General features: G+C 45.0%; 1 protein-coding gene across 2 annotated transcripts; it reads left to right on the plus strand.

Annotated features, from left to right (window-relative positions):
- Positions 1-5829: 5829 nt before the first annotated feature.
- On the plus strand, positions 5830-24121 carry LAMP5 (lysosomal associated membrane protein family member 5). Of its 2 annotated transcripts, XM_082359185.1 has the most exons (8): positions 5830-6332; positions 6450-6560; positions 9067-11913; positions 12446-12618; positions 12989-13120; positions 13244-13349; positions 14705-14893; positions 23252-24121. In XM_082359185.1, exons 3-8 carry the CDS (start codon positions 11850-11852, stop codon positions 23428-23430), a joined length of 843 nt encoding a protein of 280 aa, XP_082215311.1. In that variant the 5' UTR covers positions 5830-6332; positions 6450-6560; positions 9067-11849; the 3' UTR covers positions 23431-24121. The 2 variants fall into 2 exon arrangements, with proteins under 2 accessions (XP_082215311.1, XP_082215310.1); XM_082359184.1 differs by lacking the exons at positions 5830-6332; positions 6450-6560 and having other exon boundaries at positions 8406-11913.
- Positions 24122-25403: the final 1282 nt, after the last annotated feature.

Consider the following 25403-nt stretch of genomic DNA (forward strand, 5'->3'; position numbering starts at 1 on the left):
ATGAAGAGTGGCCCTTGCTCGCCGCAACTAGAGAAAGCCCTCGCACAGAAACGAAGACCCAACACAGCCAAAAAAAAAAAAAAAAAATACAGACATATTAAATGTGACCCTTGGGCTTCCCTGTGTAGCACAGAGGATAAGAATCCTCCTGCCAACGCAGAGGACATGGGTTTGAGCCCTGGTCCGGAAAGATCCCACATGCCGTGGAGCAACTAAGCCCATGCGCCACAACTACTGAGCCTGCGCTCTAGAGCCCGCAAGCCACAAGTACTGAGGCCCGCATGCCACAACTACTGAAGCCCACGCGCCTAGAGCCTGTGCTCCGCAACAAAAGAAGCCACCACAATGAGAAGCCTGCGCACCAGAACGAAGAGTAGCCCCGGCTCACCGCAACTAGAGAAAGCCTGGGAGCAGCAACGAAGATGCAACACAGCCAAAAAAATAATAATAAAATAATTAATTAATTTTTAAAAATGTGACCCTTGCCCTCAAGGAGTCCTCCACTAGCAGGGAAAACAGAAAAATAACCACAAAATAATGCTATTAAGGTATAGTCAGAGGAGTGTGAAATGTGTTGTTATAGCCACTTAAGAAGGAGCAATATCTGTGTTCATTCATACTCCCGTCAAGGTCTATTTCATATTTCATGCTCTTGGAGGGAAGTTAAGACCAGCCTTTTAGCAGCACTTGGGTTGAACTATTTGCTGTGAGAAGTACATCTACCATACTGTTTGTAGATCCTGACCTTTTATCAAGTCTCCAATGTCAAAGTACTATAGGTTGCAGGACAATCTTAAAAAATGAGATCCAAAAAATGGGCTGCTACTGTAAAAGTTATGTGTCCTGCTACCAATGTTGTTTAAAAATAATAATGTATCAAAAAGCTTGAATGCTAGAACAAGCTGTCCAACAAATGCAAATTGCCACTCTGGTCTGACTTGTGATACCTACTAACCCATGAGATGGATCTCCTCCTCTCCCATCTTTTAAGAGGTAAGGGATTCAGGCTGATTCACAGCTGCCTTTAAGTGTACCTGAGTCAGCGACCCAAGCCTTGTGGTTCTGGCTTCCCTCTCTCTCAGTTCTGATCTTCTCCATGTTACCAGAAAGTCTGTTTCCTCATGGTGGAAGTTGAAGTTTTCACCTTCTAGTAGCTCCAGACCTTATATCCTCTTAGCCAAGTCCAGTGAAGAGCAAGAATACCCTTCCTGCAAGACCTGGGAAACACCTCATCCTGCCTCATAAGGTCAGATATTGATCTCTAAATCAAGGATCAACAGCAGATTCAATATTGCAAGAGTTCTATGGTCAAAGAACTGGACATAGGGTTTCCTCCAAGGAAAACCGGGTATAGTTACAGGAAGTAGAAGTGGATGCTGGGGGTGGGTGGAGCAAAGCAAGACATGTCCACTAAACTTTCTTTCAAAGCATGAACCGGATTGATCATCACACCAGTTAGGGTGATGGCCCCATACCTCACAGCTCCCAAATGACTCCTACCCTAGTATCCCTTCTTCCTTCTCCTTAAAACCCCTGTGTCCCATCTACACACAAAGAAACACCATACAAAGACAAAACTATTTGGACATTCTGGCTTTTGTGCATCTCTGGGCCATTTCCAAGGGAACAATGAAATTCATGTCTTCTACTTTCCAGTTGAAAGAATTCTCTAGACCTGCACCATGTACTACGGAAGCCACCAGACATTTGTGGCTCTTAAGCAGTTGAAATGTGGCTATTCCAGGTTAAAATGACCAGATTTCAAAGATTTAATACAAAATGTTCAATAGCTAATCACTTTTTGTTACTGATTAAATGTTGAAATATTAATATGCTGAATATATTAGGTTAAATAAAATTTATTATTAACATTAATTTTACCCATTTCTTCTTACTTTTTAAGAATGTGCTACCAAACTCATTAAAACAGAGAGTAAAATGGTGTTACCAGAGTCTGGAGGAATAGGAAAGATATCGTTTAAGGGTACAAACTTGCAACTGTTAGGTAAATGTCTCGTTGATCTAATGGAATATGTAGTGAATATAGACAACAATATTGTATTATAATCATCAAACTTGCGAAGAGACTAGATCTTAACTATCTCCACCAAAAAGAAAAAAAAAAAGAAAGAAAGAAATGATAATTGTGTGATGTGATAGAGATGCTATCACTACAATAGCAATCACATTACAATAAATAATCAAATCAACATGCTCTACTCCTTAAATGTGCACCATGTTATATGTCAGATATATTTCAATAAAAATATATACATAAAAATAAATAAATAAAATGTGGCTACCAGAATATTTAAAATTACAATTGTGATTTGCTTTTCATTTCTATTGGACAGTGCTGCTGTTGAGATTTCTGTGATGCTCTGAGCAGACCATTACTGTGGTTCTCAAAGAGGTTCCCTTTGACCAGAAGCATCCACACTACTGGGGGACTTGTCATATATGCAATTACTCTGCCCCTTCCCAAACCTACAGAAGCAGCATCTCTGGGCAGGACCCTTCCTCTGTGTCTTAACAAGCCCTCCAGGTATCTTAATTCTGTGGCTGCCTTGGCGAGACATGGAACTAGAAGCACACTTCACTAGTGTTTCTAGAACTAATGGCTTAGGAATGGACCTATCTTTGCATAGGGTCAGGTTTACTAAATTGCTAAGCAATTAAAAGTATTGGTTTTCACGTTGAAAATGTTGCAAAATAAACATGAATATTTAAGCAAAAACAAGCTCTACAAGAGGACTGCTTGTGGCAGGCAGGAAAAGGAGTGAGATAAGTTTTCTGCCATTCTGGGTTAAAACAAGATTGAGGGACTTGGCCTATAAGTGAACATTTATTGACTTTGATCCTAAATATTTGATTCTAAATCTGCCCCACACCCTTTGTGGAAGGCATTATTAACTCCATTTTACAGGTAAGGAAATTGAGGCACAGAGAGATTAATTAGCTGCCTCAAGGCCACACTTGCTGGAGCCAGAATGAATCGGGCTACAGAGCCCAGGGGCCTTAACTGTCTTGCATAGAGCCCAGACCTATCTCAGCTAATCTGTAAAGTGGGTACTTCTATGCTAGTTATTCCTGGCTGCTGTTAAAATCATCTGAGGACACTTAAAACCATATTCCTGCCTGGACTCCCCCAACTAGAGATTCTAATTTCACTGGTCTGAAGTGGCTCCAGGGGTGCTTAAGAGTTCCCCAGGACCTCAGAAACAACTCCCATTTGACAGATGATGGAGATGAGGCTGGGAGACAAAAGGTGGAAGAACTGGGCAGTGGCTAAACTGAGGTTCTATAAATTAGGCTTCTCCAGCTTAGATGTTCGTAAGCCCCCTAGACCCCCTTTTTCAATGGAGCTTCTGATGCAGGAGGCCTGGGTGGGGCCCAAGATTCTGCAGTAGCCAGGTGAGGGTGATGTTACTGGTCCATGGACCACACTTCAGTCTCTGGGCAGTGCACTGACCCTTGTGATGCTTTCCTGGCTCCCTAGAGAGTGGCCACTTTCCCAGAAGGCAGCTGGGGAGTGGGTGGGCTACTTTGCCCAGGTGCACACCCGGCTGGGGACTCCTTGAGATCCCAGGCCTGATCCTCTCAGTCCTCTCCAAGGCCCAGCCTAGGATGAATGCTTCCAAGTAGAGTCAGAGTTCAAGTTCCCAGAGACCTGGAGGAAGATTCTGGATTCCCGGAAGCTGAAAAAGAAAACCCCACACTTATGGCCTAGAAACAGGAACCCCAGTGTCTGACCCTTCTTTGGTTCAGCTGTCCTCTCATCTGAGCTCAGCCTCCGGCTCCCTCCTGGGTTTCTCTCCTCCTCCCAGCTCCTTCCTGAGTTGAGGGCGGGCGAGGTGCTGGGACAGGGACCAGCAACCTTGCCCACCCCAGGGGCACACACGGCTTTGTTGTACTCGCTGGAGTGTCCAACTGCCCCGGAAGCGAGCGTTCCAATGTGCATTTTCCCACCCACCTTTCTACAGCATTCCTCACCGCTGTCTGACTCTCAAGGCCAGTCCCCTGTCTCCCTCCAAGTTTCCCAGAGAGGCGGACCTTAGATGGACCCAGAATGGAGGCTTCCCCACACCCTCCACACTGCGGCTTTCATGACCTGTTCCCCCACCCACAGCCCTTTCCGGGGACTGGACTGAAGGCCAAGTCCTGCTCTCCTCAGCTTCCCTCGGAAAAGGATGCTGCCAGCACGGTGCGAGGGGACACCTGGAGCTCTGACAACCGCCACTGCACTCACAGCCCCGCGGTCCTCGGAGACTGGGGCCAAGGCGCTTGTGTCCAGAACAGAAAACCGGAGGAGGGATAACTTCGCGTTGGGGGAGGGAGGGTATTGGGGGTCTTTCTCTAAGATATGTATCACACACACACACACACGCCTATGCGCCCGTGCGTCTGGCTGGGTCCCTACGCCCCCCGCCCCCCGCTCCCCCCGGCCAGCCCGGCCAGCCCAGGTTCCGGCCCATCAAGTCAGGAAATGAGATGACCCATCAGCTGGCCCTGAGTGCCGGCCCGAGGCGTTCCCCATCTGTGCGCCTCCCCACAAAGTCACTGGCGATGAAGCGCGTAGCGGCGGCGGTACCCAGGCTCCTGACCTCCGGGTGACAGGGGTTGGGGTGCGCTGCTCGCGGTGGCTTCAGCGCCCTAAGCTCGAACGCCCGTGTGACTTGGGTTGTGACTCCGGAGACTGGACGAGGCGGGGGCTACCCCCTCTACAGGCCCTGCTGTTTGCTGACAAGCAAAAAAAAAAAAAGGGGGTGTGGGGGGAGAATTAGAAACACAAAGAACATCCGGGGGCGGGGTTGGGGGCGCGGCAGTGAGATAGATTTGGGCCTAGACTGCACTTGCAGGTGCCACCGGGGCGGCTGGGCCGGGGACACCTCTGGCAGACAGACCTGGGACAGCAGAGGCCTGCACCCACAAATTTGCTTTTGAGCTAAAAAGTAACCATGGAGCCGTCATGGAGAAAAATCCCGAGCGTTAGTGGGGTTTTTTTAGAGTTAGAATGCGAGATTTAGTGTTCTTTGAATCTTGGATTTAATGTTATTTTTATTTCAAAGGGAATATCGGGAGGGTCCCCACAGTGTTTCTCAGGGGTGGGGCCTCCCAGAGTCCGTATCTGGTCTTGTCACCGGAGAAGAGCAGAGCCGCAGGTCCCCGGCTCCGCGTTCTGCCAGCTGCGTGGCACCGCGTCCCCGGGGTCGCGGGATCAGTCTCGGAAACTGGGGCTTTCCGCAGAGAGGCGGCCCCTGGTTTGTCCCTGGACTTTTTCTCTCATTTGCGACCTAGAGTACAGAATAACCTCCGCTCCCGCTCCCAGCCCCAGATTGGAAAACAAAAACAAACAAACAAAAAATCTCTCACCCTAACCTCACAGGCCTGGGCCTCCAGCAGCCCGGGACGCCCCGAGGGGGCAGAAGACTCGTGCGTGGGAGGAGGAGAGCGTTTCGGTCCCACTTCTCCACCAGGTCAGGAGCCTCACTTAGCGACCAGGGACCCTAGCAGAAGGCCCCAGTGGGTCAGTCCACCCTCCCACCGTCCTGTCCCCGGGCCCGGACCCGCCCGGTTCCCAGGCCGCCAGCCCCGCAGGCAGAGCCGTTTCCCCCTGAGTGCGCGCCCTCTGAGCCTCTTCGGCCACCTCAGCCTCGATCTCCTCTCGGCAGAGTCTCAAAACCTTGCCCACGTCTCAGAGTGGTCCAAGGACCGCGCGCCGCGAGGATGCCCGAGCGCCCCTGGCCCTGCGGCGCAGCGTCCTCCCGACTTCTGCCCTGGAAGCTGGACCTCTGGGGCCCATCGGGGGCATTTCCCTCCGATGCGGATGCCACCCTGGAGGGTTAGAAAGGAAAAGAAAAAAGAAGAGAAAAGAAGAGACGCGAAGCCTCTGCAACCTGGCCTCTTCCCCCTCCTCTGTGTAACACCGCCCCCCCGGCTCAAACCCCCCCCCACCGCCGGCTTTCCTCCGGGCGGGGAGGGACCCGAGAGGCGCGAGGCCGGCAGAGCGCCGGGGTCTCACCGCCCAACCTCCCCGCCCCAGCGTGGGGTTTGCCAACGCTTCCCGGCCTTGGAAGCTCCAAAGAAAGTCGCGGGGAGCCAGAGAACACTCTCTGCCAGGAACTTACTTCCTCCCTTTCTAGTCCTAATTCCCCTCGACACCAGAACACAAAAGAGCCCGGAGCTTCTGTCCAGCAGCCGAGGCCCGAACTCGCCCAACTCCAGCACCCTCGGAATTGATCCTTCTTACCCGGCTTTGGAGCCGGCTTGGACCACACATCTGCAAGGTTCCTCTCTCACCTCCACACCGGGAGCAGCTTCGCGAACGTAAGGTGAAGTCCAACCCGGGTGCCTGGCGCCGACGTCTTCCCCTGCTGAGGTTGCCGCGAACTCCGCGTGCGGGCCGCTGGGCGCACCGCCGCAGCGCGCATCTCTTGTCTCTCGGGCAGAAGCAGACAGGTCTGGAGTCCGCAGCCCCAGCCCCGCCAAGCTCCAGACCGCGAGCAACCGGGCCCATGTGCCTCGGTGTCACCCAAAGGTAACGCCGAGGGCCTCAATCCGTGAGTCTAGATCTGTGCAGGCTTCTTGCACGTTGGGATAGAAAGCTTTAGTAATGGAAATCCTCAGCGGTTTCTTTGTTTGTTTGTTTGGTTGGTTTTTTGGTTTTGCTTTTGTTTTTTTGTTTTTCCTAGAAAGAATTGCTCAGATCACTTCCTAACTAAGGTCACCCATAGAAGCGGGACATGCAGTCCTGGAAGGATCCTGTAGGAAAGGCATGTTGAAGACCAGAGAGGTGAAGCCAGTCCTCCCAGAAGTTTTTGTTAGTGGAGTAATAAAGCTAACATATTGCTTCCTAGATTCCCACACCAGTCGTCTTTCCAATACACTGAAGACTCTTTCCTCTTTCCCTTTCTTGGTTACCAGAGTGAGCGTCTTGCAATGGTTTCAAATAAACAGCCATAGAAATATCCCAAACTTACAACATCAGAACACCCCAGGGCAACTCCGGGGCTCCAGGTCTGCACCAGCAAAGCTTCCTTCCAAGCTCAGCTGACTGGCCGCCCCCACTCTCCCCCTCCCCCTCATGGCAATTAATATAAATTTCCCTTAGTTCCAACACATCTTCAGGTGAATATGCAGAAAACTGCAAATAGAGAACTTAAAGAGTAGTTAACTAGGAATAAGGAACCCCTGTGATACACGATAAAAGAAATTTTAAAGAAGTGCATTATCTCAGAACTCACATAGCAAACTGTTGTAAATGAGCCACAGCTTTTCTAACCTTAAGCCCACTGGGATAGCTGTTAGTATTTCTTGGAGAAAAAAACTTCTTAAAGGACTTTTAAAAATTCTCAATTGACTCTTGTCTTTTACAGAAAAGTCCCGGGTCCGCCCTGTGTTAAGACTTTCCTCACTGCCAGGAAAGCCAAGAGGACTGATTGTACTCAGTAGCCTAAAATTTTACACATTGAAGCTAGTGGTAGCTATCATAAACTGTTTTAAAAACAGTTAACTAAATTACTGGCTCAAGAGATAAAAATAATTCCTTTGCTCTTGAACCTTTCAGGAATGATTACCTGGCCTCACCATCTGCTTATTCAGGTATTTTTTTAAAAGAGACTTTGTCCCCTGCATTCCCTCCTATGTGAAGGCATTTATCCTAAATGAGCTCATAAAAGGACATTTTCTAAGAACTTAGCAAGAAGATACATTGCCAGTGAAAGGGCTATTATTCTGGTGCCTTGTCTTCTCCACTGGTTACCGTCAATGCAGAAATAGCTTGGTTTCTTTAAAGTAACTGCAGGAGAGACCAATGACAGAAAGGATGAGGGAAATTTCATCAAGGTCATGCAAGCTGAGTACATCAGAGGGCCAAACTTAATTTTCTGATTCTTTCCACATATTCTAGGGTTTGCCAATATATGCACAAAATATTCTTATGTTTACTTATTTTTCAGTTCCTATCCCAAAAGGATTTCAAAGGTTTTCAAAGGCAGTGATTAAATTAAATGAGATAATTGTTCAGTGATTAAGTTGAACACAGAAAAGGTTTTGGTAACTAGTAATTTGGGCTTAAGTGCTGTGTGCGTCTTGTCCAGTTCAGTTATCCCTGCTTCTTTTATCCATGTGTGCTTCCTTATCTGTGTGTGTGTGTGTGTGTGTGTGTGTGTGTGTGTGTGCTAGGTCAGGGGAGAGCACTAGTGGTGGTGGGAAAAGCAGCACCAGAGTACATTTTTACATTTCACTGTAAAGTGGATTGAAACATCAACAAGCCAAATTTCAGCTGCAACAAAGCTTAGCTTTCCACTTTTGATTCTACAGATACAAGTCAATTGCTTGTGCAACCAAATATAAAGAGATACACCTAATAATTTGAATATTTAATTTTATTTAGAATGTTTTGCATATACCATATATGGGTAAATTACCAAATAAAGAAGTTAAATAAAGGTTATGTATCAATGCTATAAGGCACTGTGGATTTGGGGGTCTAATTTCTTCTTTATTGCAAATTGATAAATATGGAGGAATGAAGAGTTACATCTTTGCATTGACTCTCCTACTTAATATATTTTTCTTCCATCTGCATTGCCCTTCTTTATCTTTTACCTTAGATCAATTTGTTCACTTCTTTAAGATCTCCTTCTCCAAGAGGCCTCCTTGGTCAATTCCACGCCACCCTGGGGTGGCTATCTTACTTTTTCTTTCCTTAAACATCTGTGCACACATTGTGCCAGGCAACCATACATCTTCATGTTTCTTCTCATTTTCTTTCATCCAAACTAAAAGTTCTATACATGCAGTGGGTCTTTTCTTCCACATCCATGAAACAGTAACCACTCAATGACTGCATGAGATTCATAAAGACTAATTCAATAAGCAAATACAAGAATTGAAGAGAATCCTTTGAAGGACTTAGAGGATCTAGAAGAGATTCAAAAGCCAGTGCACTTGGGTGACATTTGTATTGACTGCCAGCAGCATTGATGAAAATTGACCCAGCTATCATCCACATGAGTGTACATGTTTATGTCATTTTTTCTCCTACTTTCTCTCCCACTCAAGAAATAAAGAATGGAATGGATCCTGGGAAACTTTGTTACTATGATTTAATGGTAAGTTTTTCTCCTTTATTATCTCTTTAGTAATTTTAAAGAACTGAAGTTTTTTTAAGGATGATTAGAAAGTATTTAATTAATGTTGGTGAAAGTTGTAGGTATAATGACCCGAATCCTATTGCAACGTAAGAGTCACTACAGATAGACAAATAAGTTAATGGGTGTTTGTAAAGCTATGTTTGAGATTAAATAACTAAAGGGATTTTAAATTAATTATGCTTTGAAGATGATTCTCCCAAGAAGAGGAGTTAAAATTGCTTCCTTTTTTTTTCTTTTGACTCATTCAAGTGCTGGTCAACAAAGAGATCATTTATGTCAGGTATGGAAAGAAACCATTTTCCAAAGGAACCACCATTTGATTTGTAAATCAGCTACAACAACTTAAGATTCATGACCAATGCTATGTCCCATCTAATATTTTATTATTAAAGCAGCTAATCATCAATTAATTCAGTTGCTCTTTTAACAACTTATAATTTAAGATATCTGCAATAATGTGTCACAAGAGAAAGTGTCCTAACTTTTACAGATATCTCTTCTACTTTATAATGGTATTTGTTTATCTTTGGGTTTCCAAATTACCAAACATAGTGCAAGTAGTGGGTACTCAGTTAATGCTTATGGTCTAAATTAATTTGTCTTTTTTTTTTTTAATGCTTTTATAATCATTGGCTCACTTTGCCTAACCAGACATCCCTGAGCTATTATCCCAGCTTCTTAGGTGAGGAACACTAAAATCTGTACAAGGTCATAAAAAATAAATAGTGAATCCTGGACTGAAACCCATTCATTTCTTTCCTCATTTAACTACTAAAGGGAGAGAGGGAAAGAGAATATATAAATGTTCCATTACCTATATCTCATTGCTTTCTAATTTTTACAGTGCTACAGGAAAATAAGTGTTTATTAACAATTGCTAACATGACAAATCATTAGGCATATATAAATTTTACAAATTCCACTCTCAACTGATAATAATTGCCTTTGTATCAATCACAATTTTGCCTCAGTGCTTCTATATATATTCAGTTATGTAAAGTTACTGAGAAATGTTTGGATGAAATATCAAAATACAGAGATAAAAATAAAGATGTAAAAATATAGTATTGATTTAAACATTACTTCATAATTTGAACTGCTATTGATCTAATTATTGATATAGGAATAGGTTTGAAAAAATAATTGTATAAACACTTTGTGGCAAGCATAATGTCAGAATATTATTATACTTAAGACAACACTCTATACATTTCAGGAATGTGAGCTAGAAATCTTAGGTGTTAGCTTGTTATTTGGTCACTGAATAAAGATTTTTTTAATGGAAATCAACATATGGTATATTTTAGAGTCAAAGTATTATATAAGGAAAAATGAAAATGATCCCTATGAAGTGAAATCATGTGATTTTTCTATTTTAATTTTACTAACATGTGACATTGAGGAAGGTTATTTAATTTCTCTGAGCCTCAATTTTGGGGTATGTACAACCACAATAAGGTATATCTTCCCTTGCCTACCTTCTAAGGTTGTAAGGAGGATAAAATTTGACAGTGCACATGAAAATACTTTGCAATTTGCCCCTTATTATGACATTGTTTGTTTTATGACATTATATTGTTGATTTTTCATATAATGAAATAGCCACTAAGAAATAAAATATTTGGACATCACTACAATTGATTAGGACAGTATGCCTATTGCTGAAAGTGCTGTATTCTGATTTATGGAGCAAAAAATTTAAAAATCAATCAAGCTACTAAAAGTGTAAATATAGGAATTAGCCCAGTAGTATTTGTTTTTTCTGTCCCACTAGAGGCTGTAGAGTAATATATGTGTGCATGCGTGTGTGTGTGTATATAACTATGACTGTCCTAAAATATGCTACATAACCCTCACAAACTTCGGGTTCACTTACATTCCTTTTAGCAGAGTAGTCACAATATAATGAGCGAGGGTAGGTGACCCCAGAGTTCAAAGTCCTCATGCAGTCAGAGAACAGAACTCACAAGAAACAAGCCCAAATAGACATACTGCATTGACTAACGGCCTCGTTTGAGGAGGCATCAGTTTAACTTTAAACCCTGAGCTCGTGAGAGCAGGGGAGAGAAGGGGATGTCTCCAAATGCAGGAAGCTGTTGCCATAGCATTTTCCTTCTCTATTCCTGCCTACGCCCCCTCCCCCAAAGCAGCAACAATTTGTGCTCCACCGTTTTCCTTCAGGAACTGGATGCATTTTCAGAAGCCAGGACTCCAGTGGTGTGATGTCTTCACCACCTAATCACTGTACTGGTAGGGATATTGAATAAGTCAGAGGGTGCTATTAAGTTTCTCAGGATAGAATCATCTTTGCGGATGCAATTGCAGCGCAGGAAACAGACTCAGGGAGAATTTTAGCCTTCCCAAATCTCATTGGAGCTCTGCACAAGCCCAGCCACAATCACTCCAGCAATACAACCGAATCCTTTCAGCACTCGCAGCCGTGGACAGCTCCCTCGCCACGCGGTCCTTTCCTCTGCAGTGAGCACACTCGCGTTCACCCTGCCCGGGTCTGTGCGGTACTCCATCCACACCAAGTCCGCCAGCGCGTACGGAACGCGCGCTCCCTCCCTCCGCCCTCTCGGTACCCCCGCCCCTCGCTCACTCCGGCTCACTCCAGCGGCGACTTTGAGGGATTCCCTCTCAGGCGGCCTCTGCAGCAGCACCACTGGCCTTATTCGCTGCTCCGCGAGGATGGATCTCCGAGGAAGAGCCGTTCTCGGCGTGAATAGACTTCGAGTTCTTCTGATGCTCTTCCGTGAGTAGCGTTTCGGCAACCGCCAGAGCAGGGTGCACTCTTTGCAGAGAATAGAACTGGCACAGTAAAGCCATTAGCTTAAGGTCAAAACGTGGCCCTAATGTTTAGCGGGTTTGTTCTTTTTTGGGCGGAGGAGGGGAGGACCTTCCCTTCAGTGGCAGGGAATTCCCCAGAGAGCCACACACCTGTATGCCAATCCCAGACACGATGCTGCACAGGCCTGCTTCGTGGGCTCGGAGCACGGGCGAGAAAGCTTTGGTTTAAAAGCCTAAGATGAAGAAAAAAGCCAGTCGGATTACAAACTAGTAAGGCTTTAAATGTTTTTTAATTTTATTTTTATTATAAATTAACAGCAACGAAGTCGAATTTGTCGGCGCTAGGTCAGCGAAATGGCTCGCAGAGCGCCCTGCAGCCGGCAAGGAACTTTGTCAGCCCAAAGCCCGCAGACCACGATGTCTCTCCACCCTTGTGCCCGAGACGCGTGGGCTCGCTGAGCCCCTAACCGATAGGATTTTTTGTTTGTTTTCTGCAGATACAATGGCTCGAATCATGGCAGAACAAGAAGTGGAGAATCTCTCAGGCCTTTCCACTAACCCTGAAAAAGATATATTTGTGGTGCGGGAAAATGGGACGACGTGTCTCATGGCAGAGTTTGCAGCCAAATTTATTGTCCCTTATGATGTGTGGGCCAGCAATTATGTAGATGTAAGGCACTTTTTCCCTCCCAGCTTGCTCCTAGGGCTCCAGGGACGAAGGGCACCTTCCCTCAAGACCCTGTGAAGACCTGGGTCACCCGCCTTCCCCCCTGCACCCTGCAGGCTGCTCCCAAATGCTGCATGGGGGTTCCGGCTTGTAATGCCTTCTGTTCGCCCTGCCTGCTTTGAAAGTAAATCCCTCTCTCTGCTTCCCTAACGGCCGGGTCTGCACGCAGAGCATCTAACCGCATGTTCCTGGACCTGGGAGCGCGCGCTCAAAGGAGTGCCCAGGCGTGCGACCCGGAGTTTGGACGCGCTGCCCTTTACAGCCCCCACTGGGGCTCTCGCGCTGAGGGGGTGCGGGGCGTCTGTGTTCCCAGCTAATCACGGAACAGGCTGATATCTCACTGACCCGGGGAGCTGAGGTGAAGGGCCACTGTGGCCACAACGAGTCGGAGCTGCAGGTGTTCTGGGTGGATCGCGCGTACGCGCTCAAAATGCTGTTTGTAAAGGTAACTGCTAGTGGGGCGCTCAGAGGGGTTGCAGACTCCGGGTGGGTGTGGGTAGGGTCCGCCCCTCCGTTTCCCCACCCAGATCTGCTCGGGCGGTTAACGCGCGCCTCCCCCGCTCGGCAGGAAAGTCACAACACGTCCAAGGGACCCGAGGCAACGTGGAGGCTGAGCAAGGTCCAGTTTGTCTATGACTCCTCGGAGAAGACCCATTTTAAAGACGCGGTCAGTGGTGAGTAGAGAACAGCAGGGCTGGGGAAGGAGCTCGGGAAGCGCAGACACTGCAGGGATCTCAGGCTTGGAGGCCGAATTCCTCAGAGTCAGGGCCTTGCGCTCCCAGGCCAGGTTAGCCCTGGGCTTGCTCTGCAAGGTGGAGGAAGCAAGCGGGAGTGCGGGTGGGTCCTCTGGCCTTCAGGCCTTGTAGATGCGCAAGAAACCCAGGGCCTGAGGAGCAGCCTGTCACCCATCACCTGATCCTGGATGAGATGTCTCTTGAGGGACTGTCTTCCTGTGGCTGCTTCAGGATGGCTTTCTTATGATTTGTCCTTTAAAGAAGCACGGAGAAGGACAAAGCTGTATTTTTATTTTCTTCTGCACCCCAGTTTTTATTCTTATGCGCTAAAACCTCAAGGGGGACAGTATGACTTTCATTTTGGGTCAGAATCTGATGGCCTTCAGATCTTTTGGTGCATTGCTCAGGCCTCACTGCAATCTTCAGTCATCCACTGCAGCCACCCCAGAGTGGATTCTGAACCATGCCCTTATTTATTAGCTTTTCATGCCCATCACTCCAACAACTACCCAGATCCTCCAAAAATACTGTGGCAAGGGATATCCAGACTCCAAATAACAATGCTGGGATCTGCAGGCACCATCAAAGACCACATTTAAATTTATGTATTTGTTTTGTAAATTGTCTGATCTACTCATAATGAAGCCTTCCATCACCTGGGCACCTGAGTTGGGAAAAGATTTTTATTGAACATGTACAAGAATACATATGTCATCTTTTCCATTTCACCCCTTATCATCGCAGTAAAAAGGGCAATTTTGTCTCTTCATCAAAATTCATATTCAAACATTTCCCACAGTTAAATTAGACCAAAAAAAGGGAAAAAAACAAAAACAAAAAAACCTTAATCCAGAAAAGGAGGAAAAGGGGTGAGGCAGGCTTCCAAAGAATATGTATGCGTACAAGGGCATCTGCTCAGAGCAGACATGCTTTGCTGAGGAAGATATTTTATATTTTGCAGGCCAGTGTGAGGTGTAGGATACCAAGTCACTGTTCACTGTGGATCTTTGGAATCTCTGTTGTTAGGTCTTATATAGTAAAAAGGGTTGGGGTTTTAGGTATCACTTTATTCTTCCAAAAGGAAATTCCAAATTAATATTTAAGAAATCCATGCTCATGAAAGAATGGGTGCATTCACATTTGCATAGCCCCAGCCGGGCAAGGCAACGGGGCATGTCAGCAGAGGATCAGAGTGGGGGGTCTGGGCTAAGAGGCAAAGGTCAACTATCTGGATCACCATAGGAGGGTTCTGCCAGCCCTAGGGGCCTAACCATTGCTTTGGGACTTCCCTGCAGCCGGGAAGCACACAGCCAACTCGCATCATCTCTCTGCCTTGGTCACCCCAGCTGGAAAGTCCTATGAATGTCAAGCTCAGCAGACCATTTCACTAGCCTCCAGTGATCCACAGAAGACAGTCACCATGATCCTGTCTGCGGTCCACATCCAGCCCTTTGACATCATCTCTGATTTTGTCTTCAGTGAAGGTAGGTCGGTGGGGAGGCAGGAGGAGAGGGAGAGGAAGGAAGCAAAGGCTGGCCTCAAGATGGATATGGAAGGCAACCTGCCAGGGTACCAGGCTGTTACCACTTGGACTTTCTCTAGGATATCATGGCGCTGCCTCCCTCTATAATATTTTTCAAAGACTAAAGGCAACAAACTGAATTGTATCAACTTCAATGGCTTTCCCTTTCATCTTCCCTCTCTCTCTTCCTCCTTCACTTCCTTCTTTTCCTCTCTCTTTCTCTCTCTCCCTTCTTTTTCTGTTTTCTTACTTCCTCCCTCCCTTCCTTTTTTCCCTTATTTTTTCATCTTTCCCTTCCTCCCCTCCTTTGCCAAAAAAGGAAACTGGATAGGGAGAAAGATAAGAAAGTCAGCTGAAAAAAATATATAATTTTGATGCGTTTCCCAAGGAAAAGACAGCTAAACATCCCAAGCAGCTATCGAGAGAGCCATGGATTGGAGAAGGACTTTTGCTTGTGTGGGCCTCAGTTTCACCATGGTCTCTAGACACTTCCAGCCCTAGGTTCTACCACTGTGAGTCTAAGTTTTTGTGTGACCAGAATGCAATAGAGGTGAGTGTGTGTATGTGTGTGTGTGTGTGTGTGTGTGTGTACAGGTTACATAGACTCATGAAGACCTGCCTCTGTCCAGCTCTCACCTTTGTGTGGAGAGACACCCATGTGGTTCCAAGGAGGCAAGTTCCCTGATCTGCTCCCTCTGGGGCATACAAGAAGGCTTCTTCTTAGTCTGTGCGAGCCCTGGAAGGGGATCAGGCAGGATCCAGCTGGGGCAGGTTCAGGGCATCCATATTCTCCTGGTTCTCTGCATCCCAGAAGAAGGGCAGGAGAGGAACTCACATTCTGCAATTTGTCCAAATCTAGCAACAATTTACTCTGGGCAAGTGGAGTAAGTGAATTCTTCCATTCATTTTTTTTTCTCTCCCTCTCTCTATTGTCTGGAGGAGGTTGTTAAAGGCAGTTTGATATTCTCATTTATTCCTTGTGGTTAAGAAATGGGGAGAGATTCTGACTGCTTTATGGATGCCTACCTTTGGTCTGGTGATCCCCAGGTGAATACAACCATTCGAATGTGTAGGATATTAGGGAATCCCCGCCTGGGTCACACACAAATCATTAAATCAGTCCCAAGGAGTCCAGCTTTCATTAAATGCCCCTCCCATTCAAAGTATATGGAATAGAATCCCTCTCCCCATGATTTATTCAGAAGGCATTTGGGAATTCCTAAGTTAAACTGTCCTTAAGAGAAAGGCCTCCTTCTTATTCATCTATGTATTTTTAACACCAAATACAGTGCTTGGCACATTGCAGATGCCCTGTTAACTTTGGCTGAATTGATATTCCGAAGCTGTGGGCTCAATTAATAGAGACTTGCAAATGCTTCAAAGCCAAGCAAATCAGAATTTAATAGATTTAGTACAGCAGTGCTATACCTACCTGTTATGGCTCTTACCTGTATGGGCTATTCCATCTTAATGTGTTTTCTACAAAATTGAAACTAAACTAAATGCCAAGATCTTAACACTAAAAGATACTGTTGATTATGAAAGTATTTATAAAATGTAACAGTGTCTTTCTTAAACTGAAAATATTAAATGTAATTAAAAGTAATTGGACTTATGATTATGGATGGCCCAGAATTCATTTTGAAAATATTGGATCATGTAGTCCCCAGGGTCCCTACCATAGATACTTTTGAGTTTGTATAGGTACTTTCAGTAGTCTCTAGTTACTCTTTGTGTTTCTCTGGTCAACTGTTTTTAGACACTTCTTCACTTCTTGGTACCACTGGTGCTATAATTGCTGCTTTTACTAGTTCCTTATCACAATCTCACCCTAACCCTCTCTGGGTTATTTCTAAGTTGTTGCTTATAGTCATTTATGAATGGAGAAATCAGATCTCATAGATGTTAGAATTGTGTACAAAATAATTGTAAATTATTTTGTAAATAGTAAATGAGTACTGAATAAATGAGTAAATGAGTAATGAGTAAATGAGTACTGAATAAGGACCAGAGCTATTTTCCTAAAAATCAGTGATATTCTTGGCATAGATTTAATGATGTTTTTGCATAAAAAGCAGTTTTTATCCACTTCCATGGCTTAAATGGATAGATTTAGACAGTTTGTAAGCATGTATAACTTCCTAAATGCAGATATATTAAGCACAAGCAAATTGCACTTGTCTCACCCAGGCTTTTCTAGGGAATAATTAGGGTGTTGCCTCCTGTATGGTGCCCTGGGGCACAAGCCTTGACACTCCTGGGAGGAGGCAAGCCTCATTCAGGATCACTCACTGAATCAATGTGCCTTTGTGTGGCAGGGCTCCTTTTGTTCCTGGTTCCTCCTGTCTGTGCCTCTCAGCACCTGCCCCCAGTGTGTTTTGTAAGAGATCATTTTATTTGATTTGGTGGAATCTGAAAGATTCCTTTTGGAGTGCCTTTTCGGGACCTGGAACTTGGACCCCACTCCCCAGAATAGAAAGAGACTCTGATGTGTTGCTAATGCCCGTGTGGGTGAGTGAAGCCTGCCTGTGTGGTGGTGGGGAGGGCATCTGGTCATATGTCTGACGCCCACTGCAGGGCTGTGTACATGCGTTCTGTCATGTGCAAGCAGGACCTGCAGCATAAGGGCTTCCAATGAAGAGCTTATCCCCTGTGTAAGGGGGTCATGCCTGGCAGTCTGCAGTCTCCCACCTGCCTCCTTCATAGATTCTGAGAAAAGCAAGGACGGGTCAGTGAAATGGGTTAGTGGACACTCATAGAGGCTGAGAGCAGCCCAGATGGGGATGACATCTTTATCACACAAATCCCTTTAGACCGTTGGGCTTGGCTACTATGCTGATCCCCAGTGAAAGTAGCCCAGAGGCCCCAGATCACTGTGCACAGCTCTGGTGATCTTGTTAACATGCCAAGTCAAGTCTGGTTCCACAGGTCTGGGGGCGGCGCCCAAGAGGATCCATTTCTAGCAAGCTCCTTGCTGATACCGCTGGTCCATGGCAAACTGTCGGTAGGGGGATTTGAGGGATTTTGAGCTGATCAAGGAATATGATATGACCATGAGAGGCAGAAACACACAAGCTTCATTGGGTGGCACTTGGGCAGGTTGTGTAAGGAAAGCCCCTCACAGCATGGGACTGTCCAGAAGAAGGCTTACAGCACCCTGGGGACCACTATCCCAAGGGAAAGGAGGATAAGGGATCTCCTGGCAGGGAGAGGGGTGTCAGGAGGGGGCTTATGGGTCTAGGTGATGTCACTCAGCAGCACGGGGAGGAGTCTTTGGGTCAGAGAGCTCGGGGGGGGAGCAGAAGCTTAGGGCCTTATCTATCCTATCAGTGGGTAACAGCTGTTGGGTGAGATCTGTATGCAAAGCAGACAGGCCCTAAATGGCTAAACGTGTCTGTTTGGGCTGTTTTTTTTAAAAATAATTGGATGTGGGTCTCAGCCTGCAGTGAAAATATAAACCACCGAGGGGCCAATCCATGGAGGCCAGCTTATTTTTATAACAGGTACACTTGGTGTGGCAACTCTCAGCCTGCAGCTCAAGGCAGCCCATGTGTCTCAGCTGGCGTTGGGTAACTTGTCCTTCCACAATTCATTCCTGGTAGTGAGTCCCTTTGAGGCCCCAGGAGAATTCTGACTGTGATAGCATGGAGGATGCATCACTGGGAGGGAACAGAGCAGCCTGAGTATTTTAATGGCTTGAATTAAAGGCGACTCTCACGCATAAAGACAAACGAAACATAATAGAACACGAAGGTGCCTCTGTGGCCCTTTGTTAAACACTCAGATTTAATGGGCATTTAAGTTGCCACATATAGACTGGGCCCGTCTTAATTCTCAAGGGGGGGAAAGAAACAAATAAAGAGACCTGTGAAGAAGGTACTAAGATCCCTGTTTACAGTGGAGAAGCTGAGGCTTAGGGGTGACATTACTGGCCAAGACTGTGCTTCTTGTGGCTGCCAGGGCTGGGACAGGAACCTGTCTTTGGGTATCAGATCCTGTGCTCTTAGCCTCTCCGAACTTCAGCTGCTGCAGCTGAACAACTGTACCAAACATGTGAATGCAGGGGGTCATCTTCAGAAAGGTTGTCAGGTGCTCTGAATTCATGAACTTACCATTGTTTCTAGCAGTGTGTTTGGGAGATACCACCTGATCTGTATTTTTCCCAGATCTATAGGACAAATGATCTGTGTTTTAGTGGAAATGAATGTACATCGCCCCCAGCTGAGCGCCCCAAGACTGGCTGCCGTGCTGCAAACCAGGGCGTGGTGTGCCGATGCTGATCCAGAGTTCCGTGTACACCTGTGGTTTACATGGCACCTCCTAGCCAGGAAACATGCCACCTGAGTAGTTGCTCCTTCTCAGAGCCTCCTGGGGAAGCATCCAGAGGGAGACAATTCTGTTATTAACACCACAGAGAACTGTGTCGAGGGCTGGAATGCGGAGGCCCAGCGCAGGGCCACGTAGCCAGCCAGTCGTAGAATTCTGTGTTCTTGCTACTGCCCTGGAGCCTAGTGTTTTAGGTGGGGTTCCCCAAGAAGCACATCCTCTATAAGTATGTAAGGGCAAGTAGTTTATCTAGGTGGTTCTAGAAGGCACTGCTAGGGGAGTGGGGAAGTGAGGTGGGAAGGCAAGGAAGCTAGTACAGGTGCATAAGTGAGCAGGTTACCACTGTGGGCACTGGGGCTCACACTGCTGGAACTTCTGGATAAAGAGTGTGGTACCCACCTGAGTTACCCTCCAACTCCCATCCGCCACTGATGGCTACTGGGGTGGGGAAGGGGGGGCGTTGACTTTCCAGGATGTCTAACCTGCCTTGTAGTCAAAGCCCATTGGAATGGGTGGGAATGGTGAATACCAAGGTCATAGGACCCTGTTGGTGTCTGTACACCAGTACACCCAGTACTGGGATATAGGAACTTTCCCTGCCCTGGTGGAGCTTACAGGCTAGGGGGAAAGAGTTTATACAGCTCTTCCTTGTGCACAGGGATGTTCCTGGCACACAGTGGCATCAATCAGTAATTGTTTTCTTATTTACTGTTGTGCTTACATCTTGGTGAGAGTATCTGCTTGTCTCCAGCCAAAGATCTCCAAAGCCCACTCATCTTAACAGCTTCTCAGTACACAAAATACATTTTGCTGAGGTTACAGGAGTCCCAAGCCAGTCCAGATAAGATATGGGAAGAGGGGCAAACCCCTCCCTCCAGTTGCCCTATCATACAGCAGAGGGAAGCACGACCAGCAAAAGGCTTGCCCACCTTCTCCAAAAAGAAAATTCTGTGGCACTAGCAGAGCTGGAGAAAGCAATCAGCTTGCCTCCTGGTCCGTGGCCCATCTCAGTGCGGTTCGTTTGGAGCTGCTTTTCATTAAGAGCTTTTACAGTTTGTTTGCCTCAGGAAGTAAATACAACTTTAAAATGCTGTGGTCATCAAACAAAACAAAATAGAACACATGTCTAGAAAACAGAACCTAAGATGATTCAGGATTGCAATGGGCACACCAGGTTTATGGTTGAGGGGACTTGAACTGGCAGCTGGCAGTTACACAATTTTGTCTGATCTGTCTTCATCTGGTTCTTTGCAATGACTGGGCTGGTTGTTGCTTTTTCCAATCATGGGCCATCCACCCTGGGCCTCTGTTTTGTGTTCTCTAGAACTGTAAGTACAGCCAGGGCAGAGGTGTGAGGGACCCCAAGACCTGTGGAGATGAACAGGGAGTCAGGGGTCTCCGAGCACCCAAAGCCAGATGCTGAGCTGGGCTAAGCCAAGGGATGCTCTTCTCCCAGGCAGAGATCGAGGCCAGCCATCCTTGCTCTATAATCTGTGGGTTGTATAATCAGTTTATTGCACAGGATCTTAACCCTGGAGTCCATAGGGTTTGTGTATAGAATTCAGGGGGTCTGTAAATTTCAATGGGAAACATTTACATCTTTATTTTCATTAATTTCTAATTAATGTTTAACATTTCCTTTGATTATAAATAAAGGTAACAACCCACAGTAGTATTAGTCATACCTATGACTTTGTCACCAATAGAAATAATAGTCTTTCTCTTCCCACATGTTTGTCCAGATCTTGCAAAGTAACAATTATGCTTCTCCCTACTTTGCAATCACAGCCAGTATACCTGTGTACTAATAAATATATATATAACTGTCCCTCACATTATTTTAAAATATTTTAATAGCTGAACTTCAGTGTAGTTTGCTTTCTTTGTAATCTTATGTATTTTATTTTTATGCAATTATAAGTATTCTGAGAAGGGTGGACAGTTTCATCACACTGACACTAAAAAGATTATAACCTCTGCTTTAGTGGGTCATGACCAGCACTATTTTAAATGAAAGAGAATAGAATAGAGGATAAATTATTAAAGGCACAAAGTAAGGAAAACCATTGTTTTATAAAACTTTGGTTTTAGTTATGTATGTATACGTATGTCCTCGGTTGTAATGTAAAATTTTGTTTTTCCTGCGGGTCAAAGGCAGAGTTTGAAGACAGTGGCTTAAGCCTGAGAGGGGAATGTGTGTCTTTTTTTTTATGGGTTCACAATCTCTCACCTAAAACCCTTGGGGCTAGATGTTTTTCAGAATTCAGAATAATTTTGGACTTCAGGAAGATAATACAGTGCATTGTCCATATATTATACAAGACCCAGAAGACTCAGGGAAGCTCCTGTAATCAAACAGATTAATGGATCTGTTTCCTGCAGTGAAACACATGAATCTTCATGCTAAGGAGGAGAAATGAGAATCAGAGCAGCCAGCTTTTGCTGCCAAATGAAGATACAAAGTACTTGTGGTTTCTAGAGCTTTGTGGATTTTGGAATGGTGGGTAAGGGAAAGAGAACTCAGGAATTCCCCTTTCTTTGACCACTTAATGAATGGGGATGAGTGGGGAAGGGGATTCAGTATTTTTCATGATAATTTTTGACATCCCCTTATTTTCCCATAATTACTTTGGACTTGTCCATAGTTTAATACTCCCTTTATATTCTTCTTCCAGTGGTGTGTTTAGTTCAGGTTTTCTCCTAAGGCAACAAAACAATTTTTAAAGAAATAAACTATAATAATATTTTAACCATAATTTTTTGCCAAAATACACCATGCTTTTCTCCTCTATCTTCTTAAAAGGATGGTGTATTAGATGTTATTCCCCATAACTATACCAAAGTTATTATTTATTAGTTATTAAAGCTAATACTTTTGGCACCACAATTCTGATACCACTTCTGATGTGTGTGGTGTAAATCCATAAACTCTACACTTTCTTTTTTAAATGGTGGTATAATTTACATACATCAAAATGCACAAATCTGAAGTGTTAACTCAATATGTTTTTACCTATACTTGCAGCCACATAACCCTCACCTAAATCAACATTCAGAACATTTCCATCACACCTGAAGTTCTCTTGTGTCCTGTTCTCCAAGACACACTGTTCCCCACTTCTCTGACTTCAATCACCATAGGCTTAGTTTTGCCTGCTCTTGAACTTCATATAAATGGAGTCATACAACATGTACCCTTTTGTGTCTGACAGTTTTCACTCAACATAATATTTTTGAGATGAATCCATTTTGTTATGTGCAGCCATAGTTCATTCCTTTGTATTGTTGATTAATATTCCATTGTATGAATATACCACAGTTTATTTATCCATTCTACTCTGATGGACATTTTGGTTGTTTCTGGTTTTAAGCTATTATGAATAAAGCTTCTGTGAACATTTATGTTCAAGGCTTTTTGTGTCCATATGTTTTCATTGTTCTTGGGTAAATTCCTAGGAGTGGAATGCTGGGTTATAAGGTAGGTGTATATTTACCCTTACCTTATTACAAAGTGATTGTACCATTTCCCACCAATGGTGGACGAGAGCTCCAATTACTCTGTATCATTGACAACACTTGGTAATTTCAGACTTTCTAAAAGGTGTATTTTGTCTGCGATTCTATGTACATTATACACCAATAAAAAGTTTAAAAAATTAAATAAACAATAAAAATGATGGTGGTTGTGCCTGATGCCCAAACTCTGAAAATTTGCATAAATCGTTTGGAAGTTGTATTGACATCAGCCAGGAATCCAATAACCTGAATGTTGCCCTATTTAACTGATGTATTTTTATTTTACACTATGCAGAAATTTTAAGGGATTAGGCCTTAAGTTTGGTTGGGAAATATTGTTTCTGAAAAAGAAAATATCTCTGAAGTTTCCTTGAGAAATCTTCTCATCTCTATCTGCCTTTTAGTTTTCTTGAGCAGACTTATGATTCAGAATATTTTGGCAGGAGCTCATTGCTTTTCTTCTTCTTTCCCATTTCAGAGCATAAATGCCCAGTGGATGAGCGGGAGCAGTTGGAGGAAACCTTGCCTCTGATTTTGGGGCTCATCTTGGGCCTCGTCATTGTGGTAACACTGGTGATTTACCATCTCCACCACAAAATGACTGCCAACCAGGTCCAGATCCCTAGGGACCGATCCCAATATAAGCACATGGGCTAGAAACTATTAGGCAGACAGCCCCCGCCCCCCCTCCACTGGCTGGATCAGGTAGAGAAACAAAAGCACTTTCTACCTGTACATGGGGTATACCAACATAGCTGCAATCAAACAGACCTGGGTATTCAAGGCTTGCTTGGCCTGCATCCATGCTTAAACCCCGGGATGGGGGGATTCTTTCAGATTCATGGGGTGAAGGACAGTTGCTGGGGAATGGGAGGCAGGGGTCAGCCAGCTTTCACACTCATGGTGGCTTGGCTTTGACTCTCCAAGGAGCAACTCATAAAACTCGGAGGGGTATCTGACTCTGAAGTTTAGAGACTGAAACCACACTTCGTTCGGAAAGACACCTCTTAAGGTTCAAGAGGAATATTGGAGGCTTTGCTCCCTTGAACACAGATGGCTTACCCTATACTGTTGTCAACGTACACAAAATACAGCCTCATGCTCGCTGCAGCAAGACCCCTGAAAGTGATCCATGCTTCTGGCTGGCGTTTTGCATGTCTAGTGATTGTCTTGGGAATGTTTCACTGCTACCTGCACCCAGTGAATTCACAGCACAAGAACCTGTTTAATGTAACTATGCAGAGTTGTTTGGACTTCATAGTGTGTCAGGTCCAAGTAAGGGGACCTGAAGAATCAATCCATGTGAGTTTGTTTTTCAAAATGAATTAAAACACACCACTGTCTAACATTTGAATGCTTTCTTGAAACAAGAAAACAAACTAAAATGGTTTCTGGGGCATCCAGAGGAGAGAGGGGAATGATGAAGACGGGATTTCATTTCTGCAAGAGGAAAAGCAAAGAAAGAGCAAGGAAACAATGTGGGGGGTGGGGGTGGGGAGTTGGCTTTTCCAGGTGAAAAAACATGGATTTATTTTGGCAAGTATAAGTAGTTTTAATAATGGCACGTCTTTAACGATTGGTTTAATATAGCTTCTGGTGCTTCTTGGCCTTGAGTCTGGCATTTCACTTTGGATTAAAAAGCTAGACTGAACATAATAGCTTAGGTTGAGTTTTATTTGTGATAAAATGTAATTTACTGAAATTCCCTAGAGAATGTACATAGTTTGGATTTCACTCTCTACATAGTCATTTTTCAGAAGATCTGAGCAGGGTTAGGGGAAATCCTTTTCTTTGGTGTTAGGGTGGGAATCCCCTTACCCCTGTAAAATCATCACCATATGAGAGGAAGCTCATGAGTTATCTCCCCAAGTCTTCAATTGTTGACAGTAGCACATCCTTTGAAGTTCATTATACCAGCAAATCTTGATAACTATCAGCCAGTTGCTCTCCTATTATCCATTTGTTTGCTGCTCTGGCAACCTCAGTCTTTCCCTGCATGACTTATTCTCAGTGTCTGCCTGGTCAGTGAGGAACAAGCCCTGATTCCTCATGAAAGTTGCCTGTTGCACAAGAAAAAAGAGACGCCTTTGGTGCCAGCGGAGGCAGACAACCCCCACCCCACCCACGTGTCCTCCACCCTTCTGTCATCTGTGATCATCTCACCCCCACGCCCCAAATATGACAAGCCTTTTCCTTTTTAGCATCTCATGTATTTTTAGGAAACTTCCTATTTATCTGGAACCATCCAAGGATCTGGGGAGAAACAGACACTTAGATGCATCCCCTTTAGAAAACATTTTTAGGCTTTCTGAGTCGTACTTCTGAAAACTCCATCTTTACTTAATTTAATCTACTTTTACAAAAGTAAATTCATATTTTTTAAAAATTTTGCTTTCACAAGACAGGACTCATTACTATTTTTGGAATTGTCATTCATTCATTCAACAAACAGTTTTTGAGCACCTATTGAGTGCAGGCTCAGTGCTGGGTTACAGTAGTAAACGACAACTGGGAGTCTATAGTGGGAGAACAGACAAGAAAACACACACACATACACACACGTCATTCTAAACAGAACAAAGTGCCTTGGCGCTTTACAAAGTGTTGCCATATGGCCAGGTACCTGTGTC

The sequence above is a fragment of the Balaenoptera borealis genome (assembly GCF_965194805.1).
Source record: "Balaenoptera borealis genome assembly, chromosome: 16".
In the NCBI taxonomy this organism is placed as follows: Eukaryota; Metazoa; Chordata; class Mammalia; order Artiodactyla; family Balaenopteridae; genus Balaenoptera; species Balaenoptera borealis.